We start from the raw sequence: 26,590 nt of genomic DNA, 5'->3' as shown, positions 1-26,590 counted from the left end.
TTGCATTTAATTAAGTATTTATTAAACAGCTCAGAACAATGTTTTTTGTCTTTTTACATTTTGCGGCAAGTAGCCATGTAATAAGCATAATAAAGTACATCCAGACGGTTGTTTTCACAGAATAAATCCATTCAGTCTCACACAACAGTGCTCCACTTTGCTTTGTTTGGCAATAACTTGTCTGGCTTTATTTTGTGACAACAACGTCCTGGATGTACTTTACCTCTTACATAAAAAAATGCTGGGTCGTCCTAATCCAACCTTGAGTCAAATATGGAGAAACACAACCATTGAGTTACAAAGTGTCATTTTAATTTAATTGGAAAAAAATAACCCAACATTATGCGTGTCCATATTTAACCCAACATTAAAAAAATTAATAATTGAATTCACTAAATTTGTTAGGATAAAGGCTGATTTATACTTCTGCGTCAAGCACACGCCTATGCTACGGCACGGCCTATGCTATAAACGAATAGCCCTTGCTGCGGCCGCCGGCCGTAACTACGCGTAAATGTAACTACACGTCGCTCTGTGATTGGTCGGCTTGGTAGCGCTGACGAGTGTGGGCAGGACGGAGAGCCATGCGAGCCCGATGGAGCGATTGTTCTGCACTGCAGAAATGTTCTAACCAGCAGGCCCATGTCATATACACTACATAACCTATACATTAAAAGCATAAACGTATCCTATGTTTTCTGTTTTCGCACGCTTTAGAGACGTAACATATATTCAGTTTTAAATAATAGCTCACCTATAGCTTTTGCCATGAGCCATGACTGTGTTCCTAATTGGATGAATGTTTTCAAAGTGCACTGTGAAGGGAGCACAATTGTAAACATGAAAATCGCTAAGACTAAACTGTAAAATACTTTGAAAGCAAATTACATCTAAGAGTGATGACTTTAAAGCTTTATTTTAAAAAATCATTCCAAGTTTAAATGTTAGAATGTTCTAAATGAATAGGGCATAGGGGGGATAAGTGGGAATAGAACACAGCCAGGAACTATGTTTCTGTCTACAGCTCCAAAGGTATAGTTGCAAGCATAGAAGTTTGCGACGCAGTTTGCGAATGTTCGTTGGAACGGTGGATTTGGGAAACAACACATCAACAAACTACTTTTGTAACGACACAACTTGCGACCTTAGTTGGCTAACGAGGGTTTTCGGAATCGCACCCCTGGATAGTGCCTGTCTGCTGCACCTAAGGACTCTGAAAGGGATGTCTGTCTCACTGCAGCAGTGTATTATATATTCTGTCTTGGGATTTATATGTAGGTGTTTGATTAGGTTTGTGGTATTACCACAGTACCTCACTGTTTTGTTACACGAGTCACAAACGGCATCGTTTGAGTTAATGAAAGTGAAGTAGCTCCACACATAACTTCGCTTGCGGTCACCCATATCCAATGACATCGTGACTGAACAAAATGTGCCAGCCCAGTGGACAGAGAGGCTAGCTAGCGTAATCTGCAATTGAACAGTGCCATATTACGCACATGACTTGGCAGGCGGAAGAACAAGTAGTTCCGACTAAGTTGGCATTACTCAGAGAAACTATGGTAATTGTGGTTATTTTCCGCAGCATTTCTATTTCCAATAAACTACATATTTGCTCAAAAATATTGAAATATCGATATTTTGCTAAGATAATCGATTCTAGAACATACAAAGCTGGTATCGGAGATATCGATATTTTAGTATCGATCCACACATCACTACTTTTTAACAGTCACGCGCATCAGATCACCTGTGCGCGCAAGTAATCATCCTCTCATAAGTAGGGCCACACGGAATCTGCACGCGCAGAATTCCGCAGACTTTCCAAAGATTTTCCGCAGAATTCCGCAGATTTTTTAGCCCATTATTAATTCTGTTTATTTACTTGAATACATGTGTAAATCAGAATTTACTCTGTTTTTATTCAGTAATTTATTCATTTAAATTTAATATATTAAGGTTTTAGTTATGATACTCCGCTGGATACTCCCAAAGTAATTCCGCAGAAATCTGCAAATTTTTACCAAAATTATCCTTAAAAATAGCAAAAAACGTCCGCAGATTCCGTCTGGCCCTACTCATAAATTCACCTGTTTTTGCTCGCGCGAACACAGTTATTTTTGTCAGTCGTGTTGCTTCTTGATTCTAAGATCCCATTTGTACGCATATTGGGCCATTCTTATTGTTGAACCCTGCTTTAAGAAAACTACAATGTAAAAATTATTTCCAACCTGCCAAAGTGGCAAGTGGGAGTGGCTGTCTAACCTGCCAAAGCTGAAATCTACCTGCATTTGGCTGGTTGATGGGTGTTAATGTAAAGCCCTGCTTGTACATTAAGGAAGCGTTCAGAAAAACAAAACACAAGCGAAGAAACTCGACACAGAGGAACATACACACCTTACTGCCAACTAGCGTTTCGGAAGTGTTGTTGCAAAGCGTAACAGCGCACAGAAGTATAAATGCACAGCTACGCGCGTTGCATGCGCCGTGGGTCACGCCGATCACTTAATGCAGAAGTGTAAACCAAGCTTAAATTGTTGCAAGCAATTAATATTAATTGCTGAATTTAAACAGATTAACATCACTAGATTTAATATGTTAGTCATATTCAGCCCAAAAAAATAGTTTCCAACCACTTACCCTAAAAACATGCAGTAAATCCAATGAATAATCCAATTAAAGTGTCAGAATGTCATCAAATTTGGTACAAATATCAACTATACTGTATAAAATGCTGCAACTATTTCCTCCTAACTAAATTTATATTTCTTCGCCAGTTTACATCCTGTAAACCAGCCAGTGTTTTAGTGATTTGGAGTGCAAACAGTGTAAAAAAGAATGTATTGATAAACAGCTTCCATATTTTGAGATTTAACAAGTGTTAACCATTTATTTACAGCTGTGTATGACTGGTTTTGTGGCCAGGGGTGGAAAAACGAGGTCAATGATGATTTTAAAGTTGCAGAAAGCACTGCTGCCCATCGCATCTAGACTCAACACAACCTGTCAGGGGTTTTCAGCTCCAACACAATCATTTCCTGTGTGTGAAGAGATGAACTCAATCCCAAATCCATCCGAAAGGTCAGAATGTCAGAGTATTTGGAGGCTGCGGTTGAATTATTTGTGTGTTTATCTGTGAAGTTATGGCAGATGATTTCAGGTCAGCCAGAAAAAGAAAAAATATAGCCCTTTATTAGATGCATTATCCACATTGCATTCATTCACACACACACACACACACACGCGCACACAAACACGCACATACACATTTAAATGGAGCACTAAAGCGTAAAGATGATTTTGCTCCAGATGAGACTCTCGCTTTGTTTACTTGTGTCAGTATTTGGTTCAGTTTATGTCAAGGTTCATTTCATTTAGCTCAACCATGTTGCAAAACACTTAATACTTTTTAAATAAGCAGTCAAGTTTGAATACAACAGCACAATTTTTAAGCATTTGTACTTTTACTAGACTACACTCCAAGCATAATATCACACTGTTTACTGGATTGCGTCTCCGGTTAATGATTCACTGATTCAAAAAAATCTGTAGTTCATGATTCACTGATTCAAATGATTCAGTCAGAGCAAGACTCCAGTAAATGATTTAGTCAGAGTATTATCTGGTTAGAGTAAGTCTCCTGATAACGATTCACTGATTCAAATGATCTGGTAAGAGCAAGACTCCAGTTACAGAGTCACTGATTCAAATGATTCAGTCAGAGCAAGACTCCAGTTCATTAAAATGATTCAGTCATAGTAAGCAAGTCTTTGGATAATGTATTGCAGATTCAAGTGATTCAGTCAGAGCAAGACTCCAGTTAACGAGTCACAGATTCAAATGATTCAGTCAGAGCAAGACTCCAGTTAAAGAGTCACAGATTCAAATGATTTAATCAGAGCGAGACTCCAGTTAAAGTGTCACAGATTCAAATGATTCATTGAGAGTGAGACCACAGGTTAACGAGTCACAGATTCAAATGATACAGTCAGAGCGAGAGTCCAGTTAAAGAGTCACAGATTCAAATGATTCAGTCAGAGCGAGACTTCAGTTAACAAGTCACTGATTCAAATGATTCAGTCAAAGTAAGATTCAAATTATTGAGTGACAGATTCAAATGATTCAGTCAAAGCAAGATTGTAGTTTAAGAGTCACTAATTCAAATGATTTAGTCAGAGCGAGACTCCAGTTAACAAGTCACAGATTCAAATGATTCAGTCAGAAAACGACCCCAGGTAAAAAGTCACAGATTCAAATGATTTTATCAGAGCAAGACTCCAGTTAAAGTGTCACAGATTCAAATGATTCATTGAGAGTGAGACCACAGGTTAATAAGTCACAGATTCAAATGATACAGTCAGAGCGAGACTCCAGTTAAAGAGTCACAGATTCAAATGATTCAGTCAGAGCGAGACTCCAGTTAGTGAATCACAGATTCAAATGATTCAATCAGAGTGAGACTCCAGTTAGTGAGTCACAGATTCAAATGATTCAGTCAGAGCGAGACTCCAGTTAACAAGTCACAGATTCAAATGATTCAATCAGAGCAAGACTCCAGTTAACAAGTCACAGATTCAAATGATACAGTCAGAGCGAGACTCCAGTTAAAGAGTCACAGATTCAAATGATTCAGTCAGAGCGAGACTCCAGTTAGTGAATCACAGATTCAAATGATTCAATCAGAGTGAGACTCCAGTTAGTGAGTCACAGATTCAAATGATTCAGTCAGAGCGAGACTCCAGTTAACAAGTCACAGATTCAAATGATTCAATCAGAGCAAGACTCCAGTTAGTGAGTCACAAATTCAAATGATTCAGTCAGAGCGAGACTCCAGTTAACAAGTCAAAGATTCAAATGATTCAGTCAGAGCGAGACTCCAGTTAACAAGTCATAGATTCAAATGATTCAGAAAGAGCGAGACTCCAGTTAAATTGTCACAGATTCAAATGATTCAGTCAGAGCGAGACTCCAGTTAACAAGTCACAGATTCAAATGATTCAGTCAGAGTGAGACTCCAGTTAAAGTGTCACAGATTCAAATAATTCAATCAGAGCGAGACTCCAGTTAACAAGTCAAAGATTCAAATGATTCAGTCAGAGCGAGACTCCAGTTAACAAGTCACAGATTCAAATGCTTCAGACAGAGCAAGACTCCAGTTAAATTGTCACATATTCAAATGATTCAGTCAGAGCGAGACTCCAGTTAACAAGTCAAAGATTCAAATGATTCAGTCAGAGCGAGACTCAAGTTAACAAGCCACAGATTCAAATGATTCAGTCAGAGCAAGACTCCTGTTATCAAGTCACAGATTCAAATGATTCAGTGAGAGTGAGACTCCCTCCAGTTAACAAGTCACAGATTCAAATGACTCAGTCAGAGTGAGACTCCAGTTAAAGTGTCACAGATTCAAATGATTCAGTCAGAGCAAGACTTCACTTAATGAGCAACAGATTTAAATGATCCAGTTCAGAGTGAGTCTCCAGTAAATGATTCACTAATTCAAATGATCCTCAGTGCAACGTATGCAAGTGTTCCACAACAGCACATTCTTGTGTCATTAATATTCTCGACTCATTAGTAAAAGAGGAAAAAAATGCGAACACATCCGGTGCTTTATGAACAGGCGTTAGATGAAACACACTCACGAGAAAGATCTGCACACTGCCATATTGTGTACGCTGATCAAAAAATAGCACCTCGGTTCACAGGTTGACTGAAACGCTGCTATTTTAGTCTATAAATGGAATTAGTCATTAGTCATGAGACATTTACGTTCAGATGACTGACTCAAAAACCCTGGCAAAAGAACAGTGTGCGGAGGGAAAGCGTTTTAAACACACACGCATCCAATCGGTCAAGCTAAATAAGCAGTAGGGATTGAGTATTATTCCTATTTATGACTCTGTGAGGCGTCTAAATTTAGCCACTCGTGTAAATGTGGCCGATACATGTCTCTTTGATACACATGTGAGATTGGAACAGCGCCCACACAATCCTGTGCCATCCACATTCACTAGAGGAGCTGTGGAAAGAGAGAGAGAGAAAGAGAGAGAGAGAAATACAGTGGTGTGTAAAAGTGTTAGCCCCTTACTGATTCCTTATATCTGCCTGCTTGTCACACTTTAATGTTTCAGATCATCAAACTAATTTAATTAAGTCAAAGGTAACACAAGTAAACACATCATGCAGTTTTTAATTTAATGCTTGGGACAAAAGCAAAATACTAAACTGCATAGCTCAGTGTGAGAAAGTGTTTGCCCCTAAACAAAGTAACTAGTTGGCCACCCTTAGCAGCTTCCAATGAGCCTGTAACAGCGCTGTGGAGGAATTATGTCCCTCTAATCTTTGCTAAATTGTTTTGAATTCATCCATATTGGAGAGTTTTTCGAGCATGAACCACCTTTTTAGGGTCAAGACCACAGCATCTCAATTGGGTTCAGGTCAGGACTTTGACTAGGCCACTCCAAAGTCTTCATTCAGACGTAGACCTTCTGGTGTGCTTTGGATCATTTTCCTGGTGCAAAACCCAAGTTTGCTTCAGCTTGAGGTCACTAAGAGATGGCCGGACATTCTCCTTCAGGATATCTTGGTTCACAGCAGAATTGATGGTTCCATGTAGATACTGTAAATAATTTAGGCTTGTAGATAATGGCTCTCCCTGTGGCGCACTGCAGTTCCGAAGCTTTAAAAATGGCTTTCCAGACTGGTAGATCTCAATTTTATTTTTTGTATTATTTAAATGTTTTATTACTGATGTATAAATTTGTTTATAAAACAAAAATAAAATTAATAAAAGGACTAAGCCAAAAGAAAATTAATTAATTAATTAATTAATTAATTTCTCATTTGTTTTTGAATTATTTTGGATTGCGGCATGATGTCTAGCTTTTGAGGATCTTTTGGTCTACTTTTTGCCAGGCAGGTCTTATTTAAGCACAACACTGCATGATGTGCTTACTATCTTATATATTACTTATCTTATATATATATATATATATATATATATATATATATATATATATATATATATATATATATATATATATATATATATATATAACCTTATTTTAGATATAGACAGTATTATATTATTGATAGTATTAGTACTGCTACTAATATTTAAATTTATTTATGTCTGCATTATGTCTTACATATTCTTATTATTGTCCTTATTGATTTTATTTACCCATTTAATTTTATATAGTATGCATTTACGTGTTTAATTATTATTATTATTATTTATTATTATTTTCAGATCTTTCATTCATTTCATTCATCTATCAGCATAGTCCCTTTATTCATCAGAGGTCGCCTAAATATGAAACATACATTATTTCTTTTTTTTAATTTTGGCATCAGGTCTAGCTTTTGAGGATCTTTTGGTCTACTTCGCTTTGTCCGGAAGGTCCTATTTAAGGGATTTATTGATTGCGAAGAGTAATCAGGCCTGGGGTGGCTTGAGAAATTGAACTCCAGGGTGATAAACTAAAGTCATGGTATATTTTGATAGGGGGGCAAACACTTTTTCACACCAAGCAATGCAGTTTTGGATTTAGCTTTCCCTTAATAATAAAAACCTTCATTTAAATACTGCATAATGTGTCATCTTTGACTAATATTTACATTTGTTTGATGATCTAAAACATTAAAGTATGACAAACATGCAAACAAATAAGTAATCAGTATGGGGGCAAACACTTTTTTACACCAATGCACATTTATTCAGTGAATTGTTATTAATATATTAATATTATAATAATACATATTAGTATTTTTTCTTTTTATTGTTAATATTAATTGTATTTACTTTGTATATAGTACATTATGTGACTATTTCACAGATCTATTCTTGGTTGCAGATCTATGTATTGTATAATTGTTCATTATTCACGTACTGAACAACGCTTCGGCAATACTGAGTGAAAGAGACGTGCTTGAGCTGTCTGCCGCAGAATCTCTCCTCATTGGCAGTTCAGTTCAGTCACTGAATTTCAATGGTCCTGCTGGGGAAGGACACAAGTTCAGACAGAATCCAGCTCAGCAACATGCAGAAAGGTGATGCGCATCTATAAAATCACTGTGAAAACCAGTAGGAGAGTTGCTGGGGTGTCGATTTCCTTCTTGTTTCTATTTATATCAATAACACTGACCACTGGATTGCCTTCAAAATAGGGATGAATGATATTAAAATTTATACAACAGTTCTGTCTGGATCTCGAATCTGATTGGCTGATAGCCATGATATATATAAGTAATATCGGCATCCGTAAAGCCTCTTTACCCTTTGTGTATTACTCCGCCCACATACAGCCAGCAACAAGCAGAAACTACAGTTTGAAAAAATATTACTGCTGTTAAACAACAAAATATACTTTGAGGCTTTTTAGTCGAGAATGTAGTTGTTTAGATTGCAACTACGCAGTTTATTTGCAAGAATAGTGCCTATTTTAAAATATTTACAATTTCTGAGAGACAGCTCGTTGGCGACAGTTGACGTTTTCTATCCACAAGATGGCGACAGAACTGCATAATAAGCCCTTACGCTTAGAAGACATAATGCTGCGTTATCACCAGACGCGGAACGCGTGTCAAGCGCGAGTGATTTACATGTTAAGTCAACGCAAACGCGCGAATAGACATCCTGCGGCGCGATACACGCGAATGGCGTGAATTGCGGGAATGGCGCGGTGCGAATGGCGCAAAACGCGTGAATGGCGTGGCGCAAATTGAACGTTTTGCGCGTTTGACGCGCTTAATGCGCTTAATTTTGCGTGAATCTCTCGAGTTCGAAAATCTGAACTTCAGCGAACATTCGGGCCGCGTTAACCAATCAGAAGCTTGCTCTTGTGGGGGCGTGATTGTGACGTAGAACCTGTTGATGGCGTCCCGGGGGAAATCCTCCAGCCGACACAGACAACAAGTCATCAAACTTGGCTTGGCTCAGTCAGAAGCACCGCTGAAAGTCTCCTGAAAGTCTCGCTGAAAGTTTCTAGAGGAGTTTATGAGCTCACAGAGCTGGATGCACCTCTAAAAGCATGTAGTGGACTCAGACACGGCCCTAAACGTATCGACGCTGTTTTTCAGTCTTCATAAAGCACATAAACACTGTTATTTTCTTCATAAAATCCATGTTAGCCATTTAGCTATGAAGCTAGTCACCAGGCAGACAGAAGCCCTGCCCATCACGCGAATCCACGTCTGTTCTGAAGTGAATTTGACACGCGAATGAAGCGAGTAACCTCAAATGTTCACGCGGCTATTTACGCGCGAACAGCGCGATTTATCCGCGCGTTCCGCATCTGGTGTGAACACAGCATGACAGTCTGATTTCTAACTACATCAGAGCAAATCAATATTAAACTGGTAAGCATACCTGCCAGCACTATCGTTTTCCATGAGAGTATCCCGTAATTTCAGACCAGTCTCCTGCAAACATCCCGTTATTATTTCTTTCTAAAAAACTCCTGTAAGTTCACCCACCCCCCTCTTTGGTACAGTCTGTAAACTAAACACCCCGGGGTTGCCAACTTTGGTACAGTACACGATCGAAGCGGCCGCCCAAAACCCGCTGCATCCTGTTCTCAACCTCCCCCCCGAACACCCCTCCCCCCCGGGTTTTCAGAGACATGTTGGCAGGTTAGATGATCTCTCTTTTGTATGTTGTAGTGCTGTATTTATACCGATTTGCTCGCATATCAGGAATGTGTGTTGTGTTGGCAGATTAAAATAAGCCAAGTCCGCATGTGTTTAGTGTTTTTCCTTATCGCAAACACAACAGCAGTCTGGTAACGTTAGTGGATTCGTTGTTATTTTCACGTTTAATTATTGTGAAATCCTGATTGCAACAGAGAAATACTGTAGACTGTACCACTGTAAGAAGATATCTCTGTAGACTGATGGCATTTCATATCACGTTCAGCCTTATAATCTTAAAGTGTGAGCAAAATCAGCAGTTTTGTCATCACTTTAGACATAGAGAGTCATTCAAACACTAGCACGTGCTATTTTGGGATTTCCGCCTGGATTTTGCCTACCCAAATTTAAAAGCTTCCCAAATCCACTTGCAGAGGTGTAAATGCAAACATGTGGTATCATTTTAAAGAAAATCCTTTGAATTTTCATAAAACACTATTGAAAAAACTTTTAGGTTCTGTGTGGTCTAGGGTGCTGTAATTAATTTAGGTGGTTCCTGCGCATGTCTGTAATCCTAGGAAAAAATAGATATGTCTCCACCATAATCTATGCAAAAGTTATTGTATTCCAACTGATGAGAGGTGCTGTACAAGCCACAGGGAGCGATCATTGTTTTCATATTTCACTATTCTTTTGTTTGATCAAACATTATTCACTGTGTTTGGACCAAATCAGACATATAAAAGGATTACTTATGCACATCACCTCAAAAACAGAGAAGAAATGGCCCTGAAGCGCACAGCATAAGGTAAGAGATGACAGCTGTCTGTGCTATCTGGGGCTGCTTATTGATCATAAATGTATTGTTTTCACTTCTGCGCCATGGAAACACTGCGATTCATTCGGCAACTGTTTGATATGTGAATATAATTTAGTAAAAATATTGCTAGAACAGTATGAGCACCGACAAGAGCTTTCATTTGAGCTATAACTTGTACATGTGTCATATATGAACCATATGGAAATGAACCAATGTTCAATACCCAGCTCGGGTATCCAAAATACTGTGTATTTAAGTGTAAATAACTTTTGTACAGTACAATAAAAACGAAAGTGATGCATATGTGCAGAAAATATAGATTCTACACTTTCAAACGAAAACACTTACGGGTCTGGTGCAATGCTAGTCCTTTAAATCTTAAAGCCAAAGTCAACGTCACGGACCCGGTTCCGGGTCTGCAGAGTTTAACTGGTTAGGAAACACATTTCTTTTAGTGTTCTTACAGTACATTCAAACACTAATTCAAATTCCGTCTGTGTTATGCTTAACTAATCAAACACTGATTGTAATCAAATCAGAAATAAATCATTGCAATGAGTATTTACAGCCCAAACCAATGTAATCCACTTTTCCTGGCTCCTCTTAATAGTAACTCATGTTTTGTGGAAGTGACAGAAAGATAGCCGTCCTTCTCAAGGTCACCCCGGGTGTATTTTTAGGTCAGTACTCGCCAAGGTGAGGATGCTAAAAATGAAGCCATTTGAAGACAGAGTGATGAAAAGTGGGTAACTAAATATTTCAGCAGCCAACAGCTTCTGAAACAAGAGCTAAACAGAAGAAGAGACCAGAAACGTTCAGGGTGGATTTATCAATCGTGATCTTTGGCATGACAAATCTCTGTGCTAAATGACATGCAAATTTCCAGCTCGAGTAGATTAAGCTTCCATGTACTACATGATTTCAATAAATGTTGTTTAATAAACAGTGTTGATAAAAAACAAATGAAACTAAAACTATTATTTATTTATCTGAAATAAAGCTAAAATAATAAAACATATCACACTAAAAACCTAACTAAAATTAAAATGAAGATTAAAATTAACAACATTAGCTCAGTGTCAAAACATAGCGCTATATACATTTCTGGAGAATTATGTAGGCAGAGTTACAAACGGCTGCATTTCGTCTTTAGAGCGAACGCTACGGGGCATCCAGGACACTACAGCTGTTCCTTTTCGCGCTTATCAGCTGACTGCTTCATCCGTATGGATGGCTTTTCTGCTGTTACCACTTTGAGTTAGCTCGCCATGTACTGTACGTCAGTGAACTTGAGACACAAAGTGGAGTTTACCACAACGACGGGGTTCGAGTCTAGTGAAGAATGGTTCCAGAAAGAACTAAAACTAAAACAAAAGCCAAAAAATAAAATAAACAAGTTAATAACAGGGTGAGAATGGGGTAAAATCTGAAATTTGGTAAAATGAGGGAAGGGCTTTTCTTTTTCTGGATTGCTTTTGAAAACTGCCTGTTGGGTTTAGGAAAGTTGATCGGTCAGTCAGTCAACAGCGGCCTCTGGTGGATTTACGGGAGAACTGTAGGCGCGAATGGCACTCGCAAATAAATTTGAGATCTGAAAAAGCGTACACAGCAGCCTCGGGTGATTCATGAAATCAAAACTACGAAAAGACGTAACTCCTGGGCAGGGCCGGATTAACGTGAGGGCTAGGTGGTGCTGAAGCCCCAGGGCCCATAGAAGAAGGGGGCCCTTGATTGGCTAAAGAATTAAATTGCGATATGACGCTGAAAACGCCTCTTTACGTTATGCTTTCTTTGTCGATAGCGTAAAGTAATCCTTTAGGTTCGCTGCCGTTCAAAAACAGTGACGCTGGTGCTAAACTCAGGCTCGGAGTGTCTGTAGCCAAGTCAGAATATCAGACATCCCAAGTCTCCCAGAAGTTGCGGGAGTATCTCTGAAATGCATAGACACTCCCGTATGCCCCCAAATGAATGATAATCTCCCGGAAATCGCGCGTCTCCTGCCCGGTCCTCAAATATGTTGCACACCCCTCTCTCCACTGCATCCCTACTAGCTCTTCAGGTACGTCGCGCGCAACTCACCCCCACTGCTCTTCAAGTACGTCTCACGCGCACACGCCCCCCTTCACACATACGTCGTTCACTACTCAACCATCCCCCCTGAAACTAAGGCGCTGTTTCGGCCGTGCGGCTGTTACAGCTGGACTCAAAAATAATCAAATATAAATCAAATGCTGGAAAATTAGATAATAATATTAATTAGTAAATTATTAATAACAACAACAACAACAACTACTACTATATATATATATATATATATATATATATATATATATATATATATATATATATATATATATATATATATATATATATATATATGGAGGCCCTTGGATTTGCTATAGCCCCAGGGCCCAATGGGTTCTTAATCCGGCCCTGCTCCTGAGATGTACATAGCAGTGCATTTTCAGAATGATCCTGGGTTGGAAGGAAGCTACATTAAAATGTTTTTTTTTTTAATTTATAAATAACATTAAAATTTTATGGTATTGAATAAAATGGGCTTAATAATATTCAACAACAGCAACATAGATCTTGAATAGTTCACTCAAATTCGGCTATTTTTCTGCAATACACACTATATAATGCAGTATGAATACAATTTCAGCAAATGACTAATACAACCCAGGCTCATTGTGGACACATACCCCTATATATATTTCTGGAGAGCACCAAATACAGGTGTAAGGAGTAGGGGTGTAAACCTTGTGTCCTTAATCATCATGGCCTCCCAATCACCCCCATCGACTGAATTGGCTCTATTACTCTCTCTTCACTCCACTAATAGTTGGTGTGTGGTGAGCGCACTGGCGCCGTTGTCCTGTGGTTGCCGTCGCATCATCCAAGTAAATGCTGCACACTAGTGGTGGTGTGGAGAGGCCCCCTTATGATTTTGAAGCACTTTGAATGTATGCCATACACGATAAATTTGCTATATTAATAGACATTACATTACAAATATGTGCTAGGAGTTACGTGTCTTTGCAGTTATTTTTTTCAAGAATCCACCAGAGGCCAGTGCGTACACTTTTCAGATCTTAAATTTCCCTCCCAAGTGCCATTTACATCAGCTGTTCTCACGTAAATCCACCAGAGGCCGCTGTCGACCGACTGACTGATCGATCACCCCAACCACTCCCCTTCCCTAAACCCAACCAACAGTGTTTTCAAAAGCACCAATTAACCAACCCACCCTTCTCTAAACCCAACCAATAGTGTTTTCAAAAGCACCGACTGACCAGCGCCCATACATAGTCCTAAACCCAACCAATAGTGTTTTCAAAAGCACCAACTGACCAGCGCCCACCCACTTCCCTAAACCCAACCAATATTGTCAGTCGGTGCTTTTGAAAACACTATTGGTTGGGTTTAGGGTTATGTGTGGGCGCACATATCCCACACATATCCCTAAACCCAACCAATAATGTTTTCAAAAGCACCGGCTGACCAGCGCCCACACATATTCCTAAGCCCTGCATGTGCATGTTTTTAGAAAAAACTAGTATTGAATTTTTTTTTAATGCGTGTGCGTGTAAAACTAATATAATTTGCACAAAAAAAGTGTGGTGCTTTTCACAAAAGAAGTAGTTATTCTCCCCCATTTAGAGCGTCATTATGGGCGTTTTACATTATAACTAACATGGATCAAATGATGGATCTTTTAGGGAAACATGCGTCACTGCATCACTCTTTTCCCAAACGATGCATCATGCTATGATAGTTCAGACGCAAGATATGTCATTGTTTGGAAAACGTACCCCTTTTTGTGTTTCACAGGATGTGCAATATCAAGTCAGAATTCTAGTTGAGCAGGTGTAACCCTGTCGGTCCTACACTGCCCAACCCACTCCGAGCGGGGATCGAACCAGCAATCTTCCGCATGGGAGTCGGTTGCTCTAACAAGGAGGCTAAAGACCATGGCCTCTAGCGTATGTCAGTAGAGCACTTTTAGAGGTCAGAGGAGTGAGGTTTACAGTACTTACTAGCTGGCCTCCGTTACAAAGGCACCAAAAGTTTGAAAGATCAGATTTGTAAAGTCATTGCAAAGTTTAACCATAAACGAGCGGTTAAACTTCCTTCAGCTTAGTCCCTTATTTATCAGTCCTTTATGCAACCCAGTACTGGGAAACAAACACACTCACATTCACACACACTCATCCACTATGGCCAATTTAGTTCATCAATTTCCCTATAGCGCATGCGTTTGTACTGTGGGGGAAACCAGAGCACCCGGAGGAAACCCACACCAATATGAGGAGAACATGCAAACTCCACACAGAAATGACAACTGACCCAGCTGTGTTTTGTGACGTTGAATGCTTTTAAAGCTAATTTCAAGCATTTGAGCGCAAGAGATTATAACATTTGTATCTTTAACAAAGATGAAGTGTATTTAGTTACTTGTTTACCAACGAATGTGCTGCGCTATTTTACATATGATTAGTACATTTCAGTTTCTGAACATTGTTAGACTCCCAGAAAACGCCCATGTCATAATCAGTACAGACACATTTCTTAATAAATAACCTTCTATAAATTAAAAGCATTAACGCAAGCTAGGCCTTTATTTTTGTTTTCACAAGCTTTGGAGAGGTAACATTAGGGGTGACAAAATGTATTGTTTCTTTGGTGAACTGCGATGCACATGAGAAAAATTTGGTATTGGTTCGGTAATAATCATAACCAGGGCTTTACATTAACACCCGCCAACACGCCAAATGTGGGTAGATTTCAGCTCGAGCTCCCGGAACAGATCAGGGTAACGGATCCAGCATGTTATTCAATTCAACGTATTGATAAAGCACTTTAAAACAACACAGTCGACCAAAGTGCTGACAACCGAGAGTAAAACAAACTTTAAAATACAAAAAAATAAACGGTAACACTTTACAATAAGGTTCATTAGTTAATGCATTTACTTACATGAACTAATCATGAACAACACTTGTACAGCATTTATTAAACATAATTGAACATTTACTAATGCATTATTAACATCCAAGTCCATGCACCGTGAGTTACCATGAACTAACTAGGAACTACTGTATTTTCATTAACTAACGTTAACTAACATGAACAAATACAGTAGTAGATGTAGTGTTCATTGTTTGTTCATGTTAGTAAATGCATTAATTAACATTAACTAATAGGGATGTAACGGTATCAGAATTTCACGGTTCGGTAATACCTCGGTATGAATGTCACGGTACGGTATTTATTGAATCATTTACAGGAAAAAACAAAACTTATGAAAATACTCCAAAAAAGTGCCAAAAGTGTCAATGACATACAAATTAGCCATCTATCTGTAAGCTTTGAAACAGGAACTTCAATTTTAATAACAAAAAAATATTAAACCATGTAAAAAAATAAAGTTTCAATTTAGTATTGTTGAAAACTCATCACATTCAACATTTAATCACTCACTCACTCACTCAGATAGAGATGGGTTTAAAGGAAAATTATCATATAACTATAATCTGGTAAAAGCTGGTATCTCTGGGTATTTACAATGTCCCCTGCAACAGAAAAAACCCTCTCATTTGGGACTGAGGTTTCTGGGACAAGAGAGATATGACTTGGCCCAGGTTGACAGCAGTGGGTAACGTTGTGCATTGTCTTTCCCCCACTTGAGAGGACAAACCATGAGTAAGATAGAGGTCTCATGTCTGCATCAATCTGAACAGTGTGCTGACAACACCGCTATTCAGTACGCGCGCGACAACACAGCTGATAAGAACTCGCGCGACAACACCGCTATTAAGTACGCGCGCGACAACACAGCTGATAAGAACTTGCGCGACAACACCACTATTCAGTACGCGCGCGACAACACAGCTGATAAGAACTTGCGCGACAACACCGCTATTCAGTACGCGCGCGACAACACAGCTAATAAGAACTTGCGCGACAACACCGCTATTCAGTACGCGCGCGACAACACAGCTGATAAGAACTTGCGCGACAACACCGCTATTCAGTACGCGCGCGACAACACAGCTGATAAGAACTTGCGCGACAACACCACTATTCAGTACGCGCGCGACAACACAGCTGATAAGAACTCGCGCGACAACACCGCTATTCAGTACGCGCGCGACAACACAGCTGATAAGAACTCGCACGACAACACAGCTGATAAGAACTCGCGCGACAACACAGCTGATAAGAACTCGCGTGACAACACCGCTATTCAGTACGCGCGCGACAACACAGCTGATAAGAAATCGCGCGACAACACCGCTATTCAGTACGCGCGCGACAACACAGCTGATAAGAACTCGCGCGACAACACCGCTATTCAGTACGCGCGCGACAACACAGCTGATAAGAACTCGCGCGACAACACCGCTATTCAGTACGCGCGCGACAACACAGCTGATAAGAACTCGCGCGACAACACCGCTATTCAGTACGCGCGCGGCTACAACACCCGCTTTAGAGTTTTCCAGCTCTTTTTGATCCCCACTTCTAGCAGCACACTCCATTTCCGCATTACTGGATCTGTAGCAACAACAGACCGCAAGGGATTATGGTCAAGCCTGGGCTGATGGGAATTGTAGTTTCCGGTACCTCCCGTTCGCTTCATTCGCCTGAGCAAATTTTCTCAGAAGACCTATAGTTTTACCGAGTCATGCGACTTCGGTAATATCGAAAAAAATTAATATTGCGGTATGACGGTATTTACAATACCGTTACATCCCTATTAACTTATGAACCTTATTGTAAAGTGTGACCAAAAAAACATATAATGTCAACATATCTCACGCTGTGCTAAAAGCCAAATTGAACAAGGGGGTTTTGAGAAGAGTTTTAAAAACAGCAATGGAAGAGGCTTGTCTAATATACAACGGCAAATCATTCCACAATTTTGGTGCAGCCACAGCAAAAGCCCGATCCCCTCTGAGTTTTCAGAGAAGCTCAGAGAGGTATAGGGGTGCAGCACCATTTAGACACTTAAAAACAAACAAAAGTAACTTAAAATGGATCCTGAAATATACAGGCAACCAGTGAAGAGAAGATCAAATCGGGGTGTTACCCGAGGATGGAGAGGTGTCGTGCAGGAAAGTGGAGAGCGGGGGGTGGGGATTGTTGGATGGTGTGCTTGATAGTGCAGTGGATGGTGGAGGAGTGTAGCGGACGAAAGTGTCCTATGCTAATGAGGGAGAGATGGTCACTAGTGGGCGGGGCTTAACCCCCTCTGATGACACGTACAAAAGAAGAATGTCAATCAAAATGTTTCTGCAGACTGATAATGAACAATTGAATTTATACATTTATATCAGTAGATCCTGGTTATATTCACACACTGCTGACACACAGTCAGTGTGTGAATATAACCCCTTGTGTGATTTTTGCATAATAATAATAAAAAGCATTCAACAAAAACTCATTCACATAATATATCTAAAATATATGCTGCTAAAATATTGAACCACAAGTCAAACATCTCCAGCAGCAGCTCTCTGTGGTGTCCAGGTGTCAAACCATGACCTCACCCCGTCTCGGAGTCGTTTTATGCATGTCAGGTTCCTAATGCCTCAACAGTGTTGCTATGCCAACCAAAGCTCCTCTCAACCCCAGAGAAGGGGACAGGTCTGGTCACATGACCCTGCTGTCATCGGGGAAGATGGAGCGGAAGATGCGGATGCGGCTCTCCGTCAATGCCGATTAGTCACAGGGACAACGCGGACCGGTGTCAAAGGTGAACAGCATCACCTCCGATCGCAGGCGCACATTCATCTTTACATTGTTGATAACACAGATACTTCATCGCCCTGTAAGTGAGAGTCTGAGGTGACCGGCGAGATAGAGATAGGAAAGGAAATCACTTCTCAACATGGTGAAATCCCACAGCTGCACTGAGCAACAGCGAGGAGAGAGATTTCCGAAAGGTCAGATGACACACGCAAGACTGTGATATCTCTCTCCTCTTGCTTTTTTTTTTACCTTCCTGTCTTCATTTCCCTCAGCACAAGAGCAACGCAGAGGGTGACTTAGATGTGGGAATGGTTTGTTACCGAGGCAAATATTGGCACGCTTCCTGTTCAAATGTCATCTGCGAGGTCACGAATGCAATCTGACGCATGACAATTGCATGCTCGTGTACAGTCTATTCGCTGACATGAACTAGAGGTTTTAAGGGTGTTAGATAGCCATGCCTTCATGATAATTGCATTGAAAGCGTGTGACATATCAACAGCAGCCTAATGGTTAGACGGAGTAAGTCGTGAACTATCACCGCTGTGCCACTGAGCGGGATGCTTTAACCTGCGGTTACACTAGAGGGACCGTCCTAGTTAAGTGCACTGATAAAAGCATCTGATAAATGGCCAAGGAGTACAGAACAATGCAGGGCAATAGCCTAGATGCACTCCATGCCCTGCAAACCAGCAGTCCAACATCTGGGTTTGTTACCAAACGGCTGTACGTCTGAGCCCCACAAGGGACAATCTATGAACTATGACCGCTGCGCACATGTGCAAGACTCTTAACCTCAGGTTACACTGTAGCGTTTATATAACTGTAATAAATGCTATGATGAAAGCAGCTGATGAATGAGATGAGTTCAGAACAATGCGGGTCAATACGCCAGCAGCCTTGTTTTCTTTGGAAATCAATTAAACATGTCCTGGTAACAAAATGGTTGTGTGTCCAAACTTGGGCAAAGGTATAATCCGCTGTGCTATTAGGCAAAATGTGCATCTATAAGGTGGTTCAAGAGGACTACACACAAAACAAGTCTCATTTCAAGTAAAACCCTATACATTTCCTCTAGTAGTTAAATATCTGGCTGTTGTAGGATCAAGCACACTGAGGTTTGATGCATTTGATGCAGAACAAATATGCTCAGGTTTCTCACATGGGACTTTCCCTGTTATAAATGCACTGATAAAAGCAGGGCTGTAATTACATTTGGGGTCCTATTGTACTGGACTGTAGTTATGAATCAAACCCATATCCTTGACCACTAATCTGCACTGAAAATCCCAATAAGTTGACTGAACTAAATTGAGTAAACTCGTTGCCTCAATTTAATTGAGTAATGGAGTCTCCCAAAACTTGCATATTTAAGTTTATTTAACTTGCTGGTTTTGTAGACTATTACATTGTTCAGTTCATCAAACTTAGTACTTAAGTAGACTGCACTTAAATTGATCAGTTCACCAAACTTAGTACTTAAGTAGACTACACTTAAATTGATCAGTTCACCAACTTGGTACTTAAGTAGACTACATTTAAATTGTTCAGTTCACCAACTTGGTACTTAAGTAGACTACACTTAAATTGCTCAGTTCACCAAACTAGTACTTAAGTAGGCTACACTTAAATTGCTCAGTTCACCAAACTAGTACTTAAGTAGGCTACACTTAAATTGCTCAGTTCACCAAACTAGTACTTAAGTAGACTACACTTAAATTGCTCAGTTCACCAAACTAGTACTTAATTAGGCTACACTTAAATTGCTCAGTTCACCAACTTAGTACTTAAGTAGGCTACATTTAAATTGTTCAGTTCACCAAACTTAGTACTAAAGTAGACTACACTTAAATTGCTCAGTTCACCAAACTTAGTACTTAAGTAGACTACATTTAAATTGATCAGTTCACCAAACTTAGTACTTAAGTAGACTATATTTAAATTGCTCAGTTCACCAAACTTAGTACTTAAGTAGACTACATTTAAATTGATCAGTTCACCAAACTTAGTACTTTAGTAGACTACACTTAAATTGCTCAGTTCACCGAACTAGTACTTAAGTAGACTACACTTAAATTGTTCAGTTCACCAACTTGGTACTTAAGTAGACTACACTTAAATTGCTCAGTTCACCAAACTTAGTACTTAAGTAGACTACACTTAAATTGTTCAGTTCACCAACTTGGTACTTAAGTAGACTACATTTAAATTGCTCAGTTCACCAAACTTAGTACTTAAGTAGACTACATTTGAATTGATCAGTTCACCAAACTTAGTACTTAAGTAGACTACATTTAAATTGCTCAGTTCACCAACTTAGTACTTAAGTAGACTACACTTAAATTGCTCAGTTCACCAAACTTAGTACTTAAGTAGGCTACACTTAAATTGCTCATTTCACCAACTTAATACTTAAGTAGGCTACATTTAAATTGATCAGTTCACCGAACTGAGTACTTAAGTAGACTACATTTAAATTGCTCAGTTCACCAAATTAGTACTTAAGTAGGCTACACTTAAATTGCTCAGTTCACCAAACTAGTACTTAAGTAGGCTACACTTAAATTGCTCAGTTCACCGAACTGAGTACTTAAGTAGGCTACACTTAAATTGCTCATTTCACCAACTTAATACTTAAGTAGGCTACATTTAAATTGATCAGTTCACCGAACTGAGTACTTAAGTAGACTACATTTAAATTGATCAGTTCACCGAACTGAGTACTTAAGTAGACTACATTTAAATTGCTCAGTTCACCAAATTAGTACTTAAGTAGGCTACACTTAAATTGCTCAGTTCACCAACTTAGTACTTAAGTAGGCTACACTTAAATTGCTCAGTTCACCAACTTAGTACTTAAGTAGGCTACATTTAAATTGCTCAGTTCACCGAACTGAGTACTTAAGTAGGCTACACTTAAATTGCTAAGTTCACCAAACTAGTACTTAAGTAGGCTACACTTAAATTGCTCAGTTCACCAAACTTAGTACTATGTTTGGTGAACTGAACAATTTAAGTATAGTCCAAAAAACCGGCAAGTTAAATAAACATAGTTTTGAGAGACTCCATTACTCAATTAAATTGAGGCAACGGGTTTACTCAATTAATTTAGTTCAGTAAACCTGTTGAGTGGGTTGAAATATGTTGATCTACTTTAGCGTTGATTAATCGACTTGCGGATAATTGAGGAAACTTCATAATGATGGTATCCAAAACATCAAATCTTATTTATAATAAGGAAGAACTTATTGTATTGTATTAGTATATATATATATATATATATATATATATATATGAGCATGTGTGTGCATAATAATATACTATGAAAAAATGTTTAAATAAATTTTAAACAATAAGTAGCCATTTATTCACATTATGATGAATAATTATACCTGAAGCCATTTGTTTTCTGATTTTAAAAAAGACCTTGCACTTAAACAGTTGCACATGTTAGAATTTTACAGTCAAGACTACATTTGTGAAAATGACCTCTTTTTTCAAAGGATTAATTATGATTTTGAGCTCACTACACTTGAAATCTTAAGTTTTTGCATTTTCATGGTACATAGGTTAAATTAACTCATATTTTTAAGTGATAGGACCAAAAAGCTAAATTTTAAGTTATGTTCAGTCAACTTTACTTAATTGTTTAAGTAAAAACAACATTCTCCCTTCCTCCCTAGCTTGCTGAAAACATCGGCTAAAATGACAGAGGAGAATATGCAAGGAAATACCCAAGTGACCGACACCTGTATTTCACACTATATGTAAAAAGTTAGCCAAAAATCAGCACCATGGAGATCTCTGGATCTCTGTGAGAATTGCTGCATTTCAGCACTGCAAAAGCACTCATCGTGTGGCCGCTGTATTTCAGCACCGCTGTTAATCTCACATTACACTGTAGATTTTGTATAACTGAAATAAACGCTGTGATAAAAGCATCTGATAAATGTGTTCAGAACAATGCAGGTCAATACGCCAGCAGCCGTGTTTTCGTTGATAATCAATTAACTATGTCCTGGGAAAAAAATTGTTGTGTTCAAACTTTGGAAAAGATATAAACCCTGTGAATTCCCTTTAGTAGTAAATATCTGGCTATTGTAGGTTCAAGCACACTGAGGTGTGATGCAGAACAAATACGCTCAGGTTTCTCCCATGGGACTTTCCCTGTAATAAATGCACTGATAAAAGCAAGGCTGTAATTACATTTGGGGTCCTATTGTACTGGACTGTACATATACATCAAACCCATATCTTTGACCACTAATCTGAACACTGCAGGAACACGTGCTACCTCTAGCTAGCTGAAAACATCGAATAAATGACAGAGGAGAACATGTAAGGAAAAACCCAGCGACTATGGCCTGTATTTCAGTACTATAAGTATGGCTAAAATTTAGCACCATGGACAGCGCACATTGAGCGGCCGCTGTATTTCAGCACCACATTTAACCTCAGAGTACATTGTAGCGTTTATGAAACTGTAATAAATACTATGAAAAACGAAGCTGATAAATGAGATGAGTTCAGAACAATGCAGGTCAATACGCTAGCACCCTTGTTTGCTTTGACAATCAATTAACTATGCCCTGGTAACAAAATTGTTGTGTGTCCAAACTTGGGATAAGATATAAACCCTGTGCATTTCCTCTAGTAGTTAAATATCTGGCTACTGTATGTTCAAGCACACTGAGATTTGATGCAGAACAAATATGCTCAGGCTTCTCCCATTGGACTTTCCCTGTAATAAATGCACTGATAAAAGCAAGGCTGTAATCTCATTTAGGGTCCTATTGTACTGTACTGTACATATGCATCAAACCCATATCCTTGACAACTAATCTGAACACTGCAGGGACACGTCCTCCCTCTAGCGAGCTAAAAGCATAGGCTAAATGACAGAGGAGAACATGTAAGGCAGGGATCACCAAACTTGTTCCTGGAGGGCCGGTGTCCTGCAGATTTTAGCTCCAACCCTAATCAAACACACCTGAACAAGCTAATCAAGGTCTTACTAGGTATACTTGAAACACCCAGGCAGGTGGTTGAGGGAAGTTGAAGCTAAACCCTGCAGGGACACCGGCCCTCCAGGAATGAGATTGGTGACCCCTGATGTAAGGAAATACCCAAGTGACTCTGGCCCATCAGCACTATATGTATAGTGTTAACCCAAATTTAGCACCATGGACAGCGTACATTGTGCGGCCGCTGTATTTCAGCACTGTGGTTAACCCTTAAATTTGACAGTAGTGTTTGTAAAACTGTAATAAATACTGCAATAAAAGCATTCTGTGAATGAAATGAGTTCAAAACAATGCAGGTCAATACACTAGCACCCTTGTTTGCTTTGACAATCAATTAACTATGCCCTGGTAACAAAATGGTTATGTGTCCAAACTATACCACCTATACATTTCCTCTAGTAGTTAAATATCAGGCTGTTGTAGGATCAAGCACACTGAGGTTTGATGCATTTGATGCAGAACAAATGTGTTCAGGTTTCTCCCATGGGACTTACCCTGTTATAAATGCACTGATAAAAGCAAGGCTGTAATTACATTTGGGGTCCTATTGTACTGGACTGTGCATATGCATCAAACCCATATCCTTGACCACTAATCTGAACACTGCAGGGACACGTGCTCCCTCTAGCTAGCTAAAAGCATCGGCTAAATGACAGAGAAGAACATGTAAGGAAATACTCGAGTGACCGACACCTGTATTTCACACTATATGTAAAGAGTTAGCCAAACGTCAGCACCACGGAGAGCACTCTGTGAGAACTGCTGCATTTCAGCACTGCAAAAGCACTCATCGTGCGGCCGCTGTATTTCAGCACCGCTGTTAATCTCACATTACACTGTAGCTTTTGAATAACTGTGATAAACGCTGTGATAAATGTGTTCAGAACAATGCAGGTCAATACGCCAGCAGCCGTGTTTTCATTGAAAATTAATTAACTATGTCCTGGTAACAAAATGGTTGTGTTCAAACTTTGGAAAAGATATAAACCCTGTGAATTCCCTTTAGTAGTTAAATATCCGGCTATTGTATGTTCAAGCACACTGAGATTTGATGCAGAACAAATATGCTCAGGTTTCTCCCATGGGACTTTTCCTGTAATGAATGCATTGATAAAAGCAAGGCTGTAATTACATTTGGGGTCCTATTGTACTGGACTGTAGTCATGCATCAAACCCATATCCTTGACCACTAATCTGAACACTGCAGGGACACGTCCTCCCTTTAGCTAGCTAAAAGCATCGGCTAAATGACAGAGGAGAACATGTAAGGAAATACTCGAGTGACCGTCGGGTGCATTTCAGCAGTATATGTACAGCGCTAGCTGAAATTCAGCACCGCGGTATTTATGCACCGCGGAAAGTGCAAATCCAGCGGCCGAAGAATGTTAAATCCGCGCACAATCCAGCTGCAAATGTACTTCAGCACCGCGGACAGCGCACAAGCAGTGACCGGCGTATTTCAGCACCATGGACAGCGCTTATCAAGCGGCCGCTGCATTTCCGAGGCACCGCCGCTTTTGCTGCTGGTTTCCCCGCTCTACAGCAGTGAGGAGGGGGGAGGTGAAGCGGGGTTTCCCTAAGAGCTGGATGGAGCTCCTCTGCCTCTCCTTCTCTGCACATTACCACCTTCACTAGCGGATTTCCATCAGAGGGTTATCACCAATCACATCGCACGAAAATCCGCGGCCTCCGCGTTTTTTTCCTCTTTTCCCAAAGCTGCATTATCCTGCTAATGCAAGAGATTTCAAGCCTTAAATGCTATCGTTCAGTGCATGCATTTGATTGATTGATTTATTTAATTATTATTACACAGCAATGAAATTAAATCGCAAACTGCACAGCCTTCGCTCGAGCGTTTCACTCGTCACCACTGGCAAAACATGAAGCACGGATGGAAATCACCGGCGAAGGCATGTTTGCATTAACAAGGCTGTCATGCAGAGAGGAAACCAGCATTCAGCCCACGATTCACAGCCGTCCTCACTAATATCAGCCCACTGCATCCACCGTCTCTGACAGTAAATCACATCTTCAGCACCGATCACACCAGATGACTGCAGGTACTTCACAAATAATACAGCATTCACTGAAGCAAATGTGGAGAATGCGCTCATTTAAAGGAGAAAATGAAGAATTGAGCAGATAAAACTCCATCCTCTCGTGAGATTTCAAAACACTGTCACGCATGCATATAAGCTAGAAGAGGGATTGTTTAGTCGTTTGGCCGGTAAATGAATCTCTGGAAGAGAAAAGGGCTTTAAATCACCGCTGACCAGCAGAGTAACACACAAACACACACACACATGCCACACACACACACATGCACGCACACACACGCTTGGGGAGGAGAGGCTCCGCTGGCAAACAGCTGGAAAACCGCAAGTGCTTTTCCCCGAAAGAAACCGCACGATGATTTGAAGGGTTTTGGCCTTTACCTGTCAGGACGCCGACCCGGATTTGGTGGTCGTGGTTTGTTAAAATCATCCCGTCTGACGCCATATTCAGCACCGCTGTCGCCGCACTGAGAACTCCAGGCAGAGCCGAGAGCCGAGCGCATCGAACTCTGGAGGGGGAGAGAGGGAAGCGCGCAGGCCAGAGCAGCAGAACCCAGATTCAGCGCTCACTGGGGAAATAGACAAAACTTAAAAATAAAATACTAAATAATAATAATAATAATAAAACAAAAATAAAATACAACATAAATACAAAAAAAAAACACAAATTAAAATAAAACACAAATATAATTAAATAAAAAATAAATAAAACCCAACTACAAATAAAACAACACAACACAAATAAAACACTGATAAAAGCGACACTGTGGCGCAGTGGGTAGCACATTCACCTCACAGCAAGAAGGTCACTGGTTCGAGCCCAGGCTGAGCCAGTTGTCATTTCTGTGGAGTTTGCATGTTCTCCCTGTGTTGGTGTGGATTTCCTCCGGGTGCTCCGGTTTCCCCCCACAGTCCAAACACATGCGCTATAGGGGTATTGGGTAAACTAATTAGGCTGTAGTGTATGAGTGTGTGTGAATAAGTGTGTATGAGTGTTTCCCAGTACTGGGTTGTGGCTGGAAGGGCATCTGGTGTTTAAAACACACACACACACATATATATATATATATATATATATATATGGGGCGACATGAGGGGTGCAGTGGGTAGCACGTTCGCCTCACAGTAAGAAGGTCGCTGGTTCAAGCCTCGGCTGGGTCAGTTGCCATTTCTGTGTGGAGTTTGCATGTTCTCCCCGCGTTCATGTGGGTTTCCTCTGGGTGCTCCGGTTTTGCCCACAGTCCAAAGAATTGGATAGGATAAAATTGACTGTAGTGTAGGAGTGTGTGATTGAATGAGTG

At 39.9% G+C, this 26,590-nt stretch overlaps 1 protein-coding gene across 19 annotated transcripts in view; it reads right to left on the bottom strand.

Moving 5' to 3' along the window:
• gphnb (gephyrin b) overlaps nucleotides 1-25,787 on the bottom strand; it is a 150,642-nt gene extending 124,855 nt beyond the window's left edge. For 18 of the 19 annotated variants that reach the window (XM_073932012.1, XM_073932013.1, XM_073932014.1 and 15 more), the window contains exon 1: nucleotides 25,671-25,787. Coding sequence is in view for 10 of the 19 variants with exons in the window: in XM_021468335.3 (XP_021324010.1) it covers nucleotides 25,671-25,734 (64 nt within the window). In the remaining 9 variants the exon portion in view is untranslated. 19 annotated transcript variants of the gene reach the window in all.
• Between the last annotated feature and the right edge of the window lie 803 nt (nucleotides 25,788-26,590).

Source organism: Danio rerio, chromosome 20 (assembly GCF_049306965.1).
Source record: "Danio rerio strain Tuebingen ecotype United States chromosome 20, GRCz12tu, whole genome shotgun sequence".
In the NCBI taxonomy this organism is placed as follows: domain Eukaryota; kingdom Metazoa; phylum Chordata; class Actinopteri; order Cypriniformes; family Danionidae; genus Danio; species Danio rerio.
Note: the sequence above shows the minus strand (reverse complement) of the source record. Positions and strands in the feature narration are given on the sequence as shown.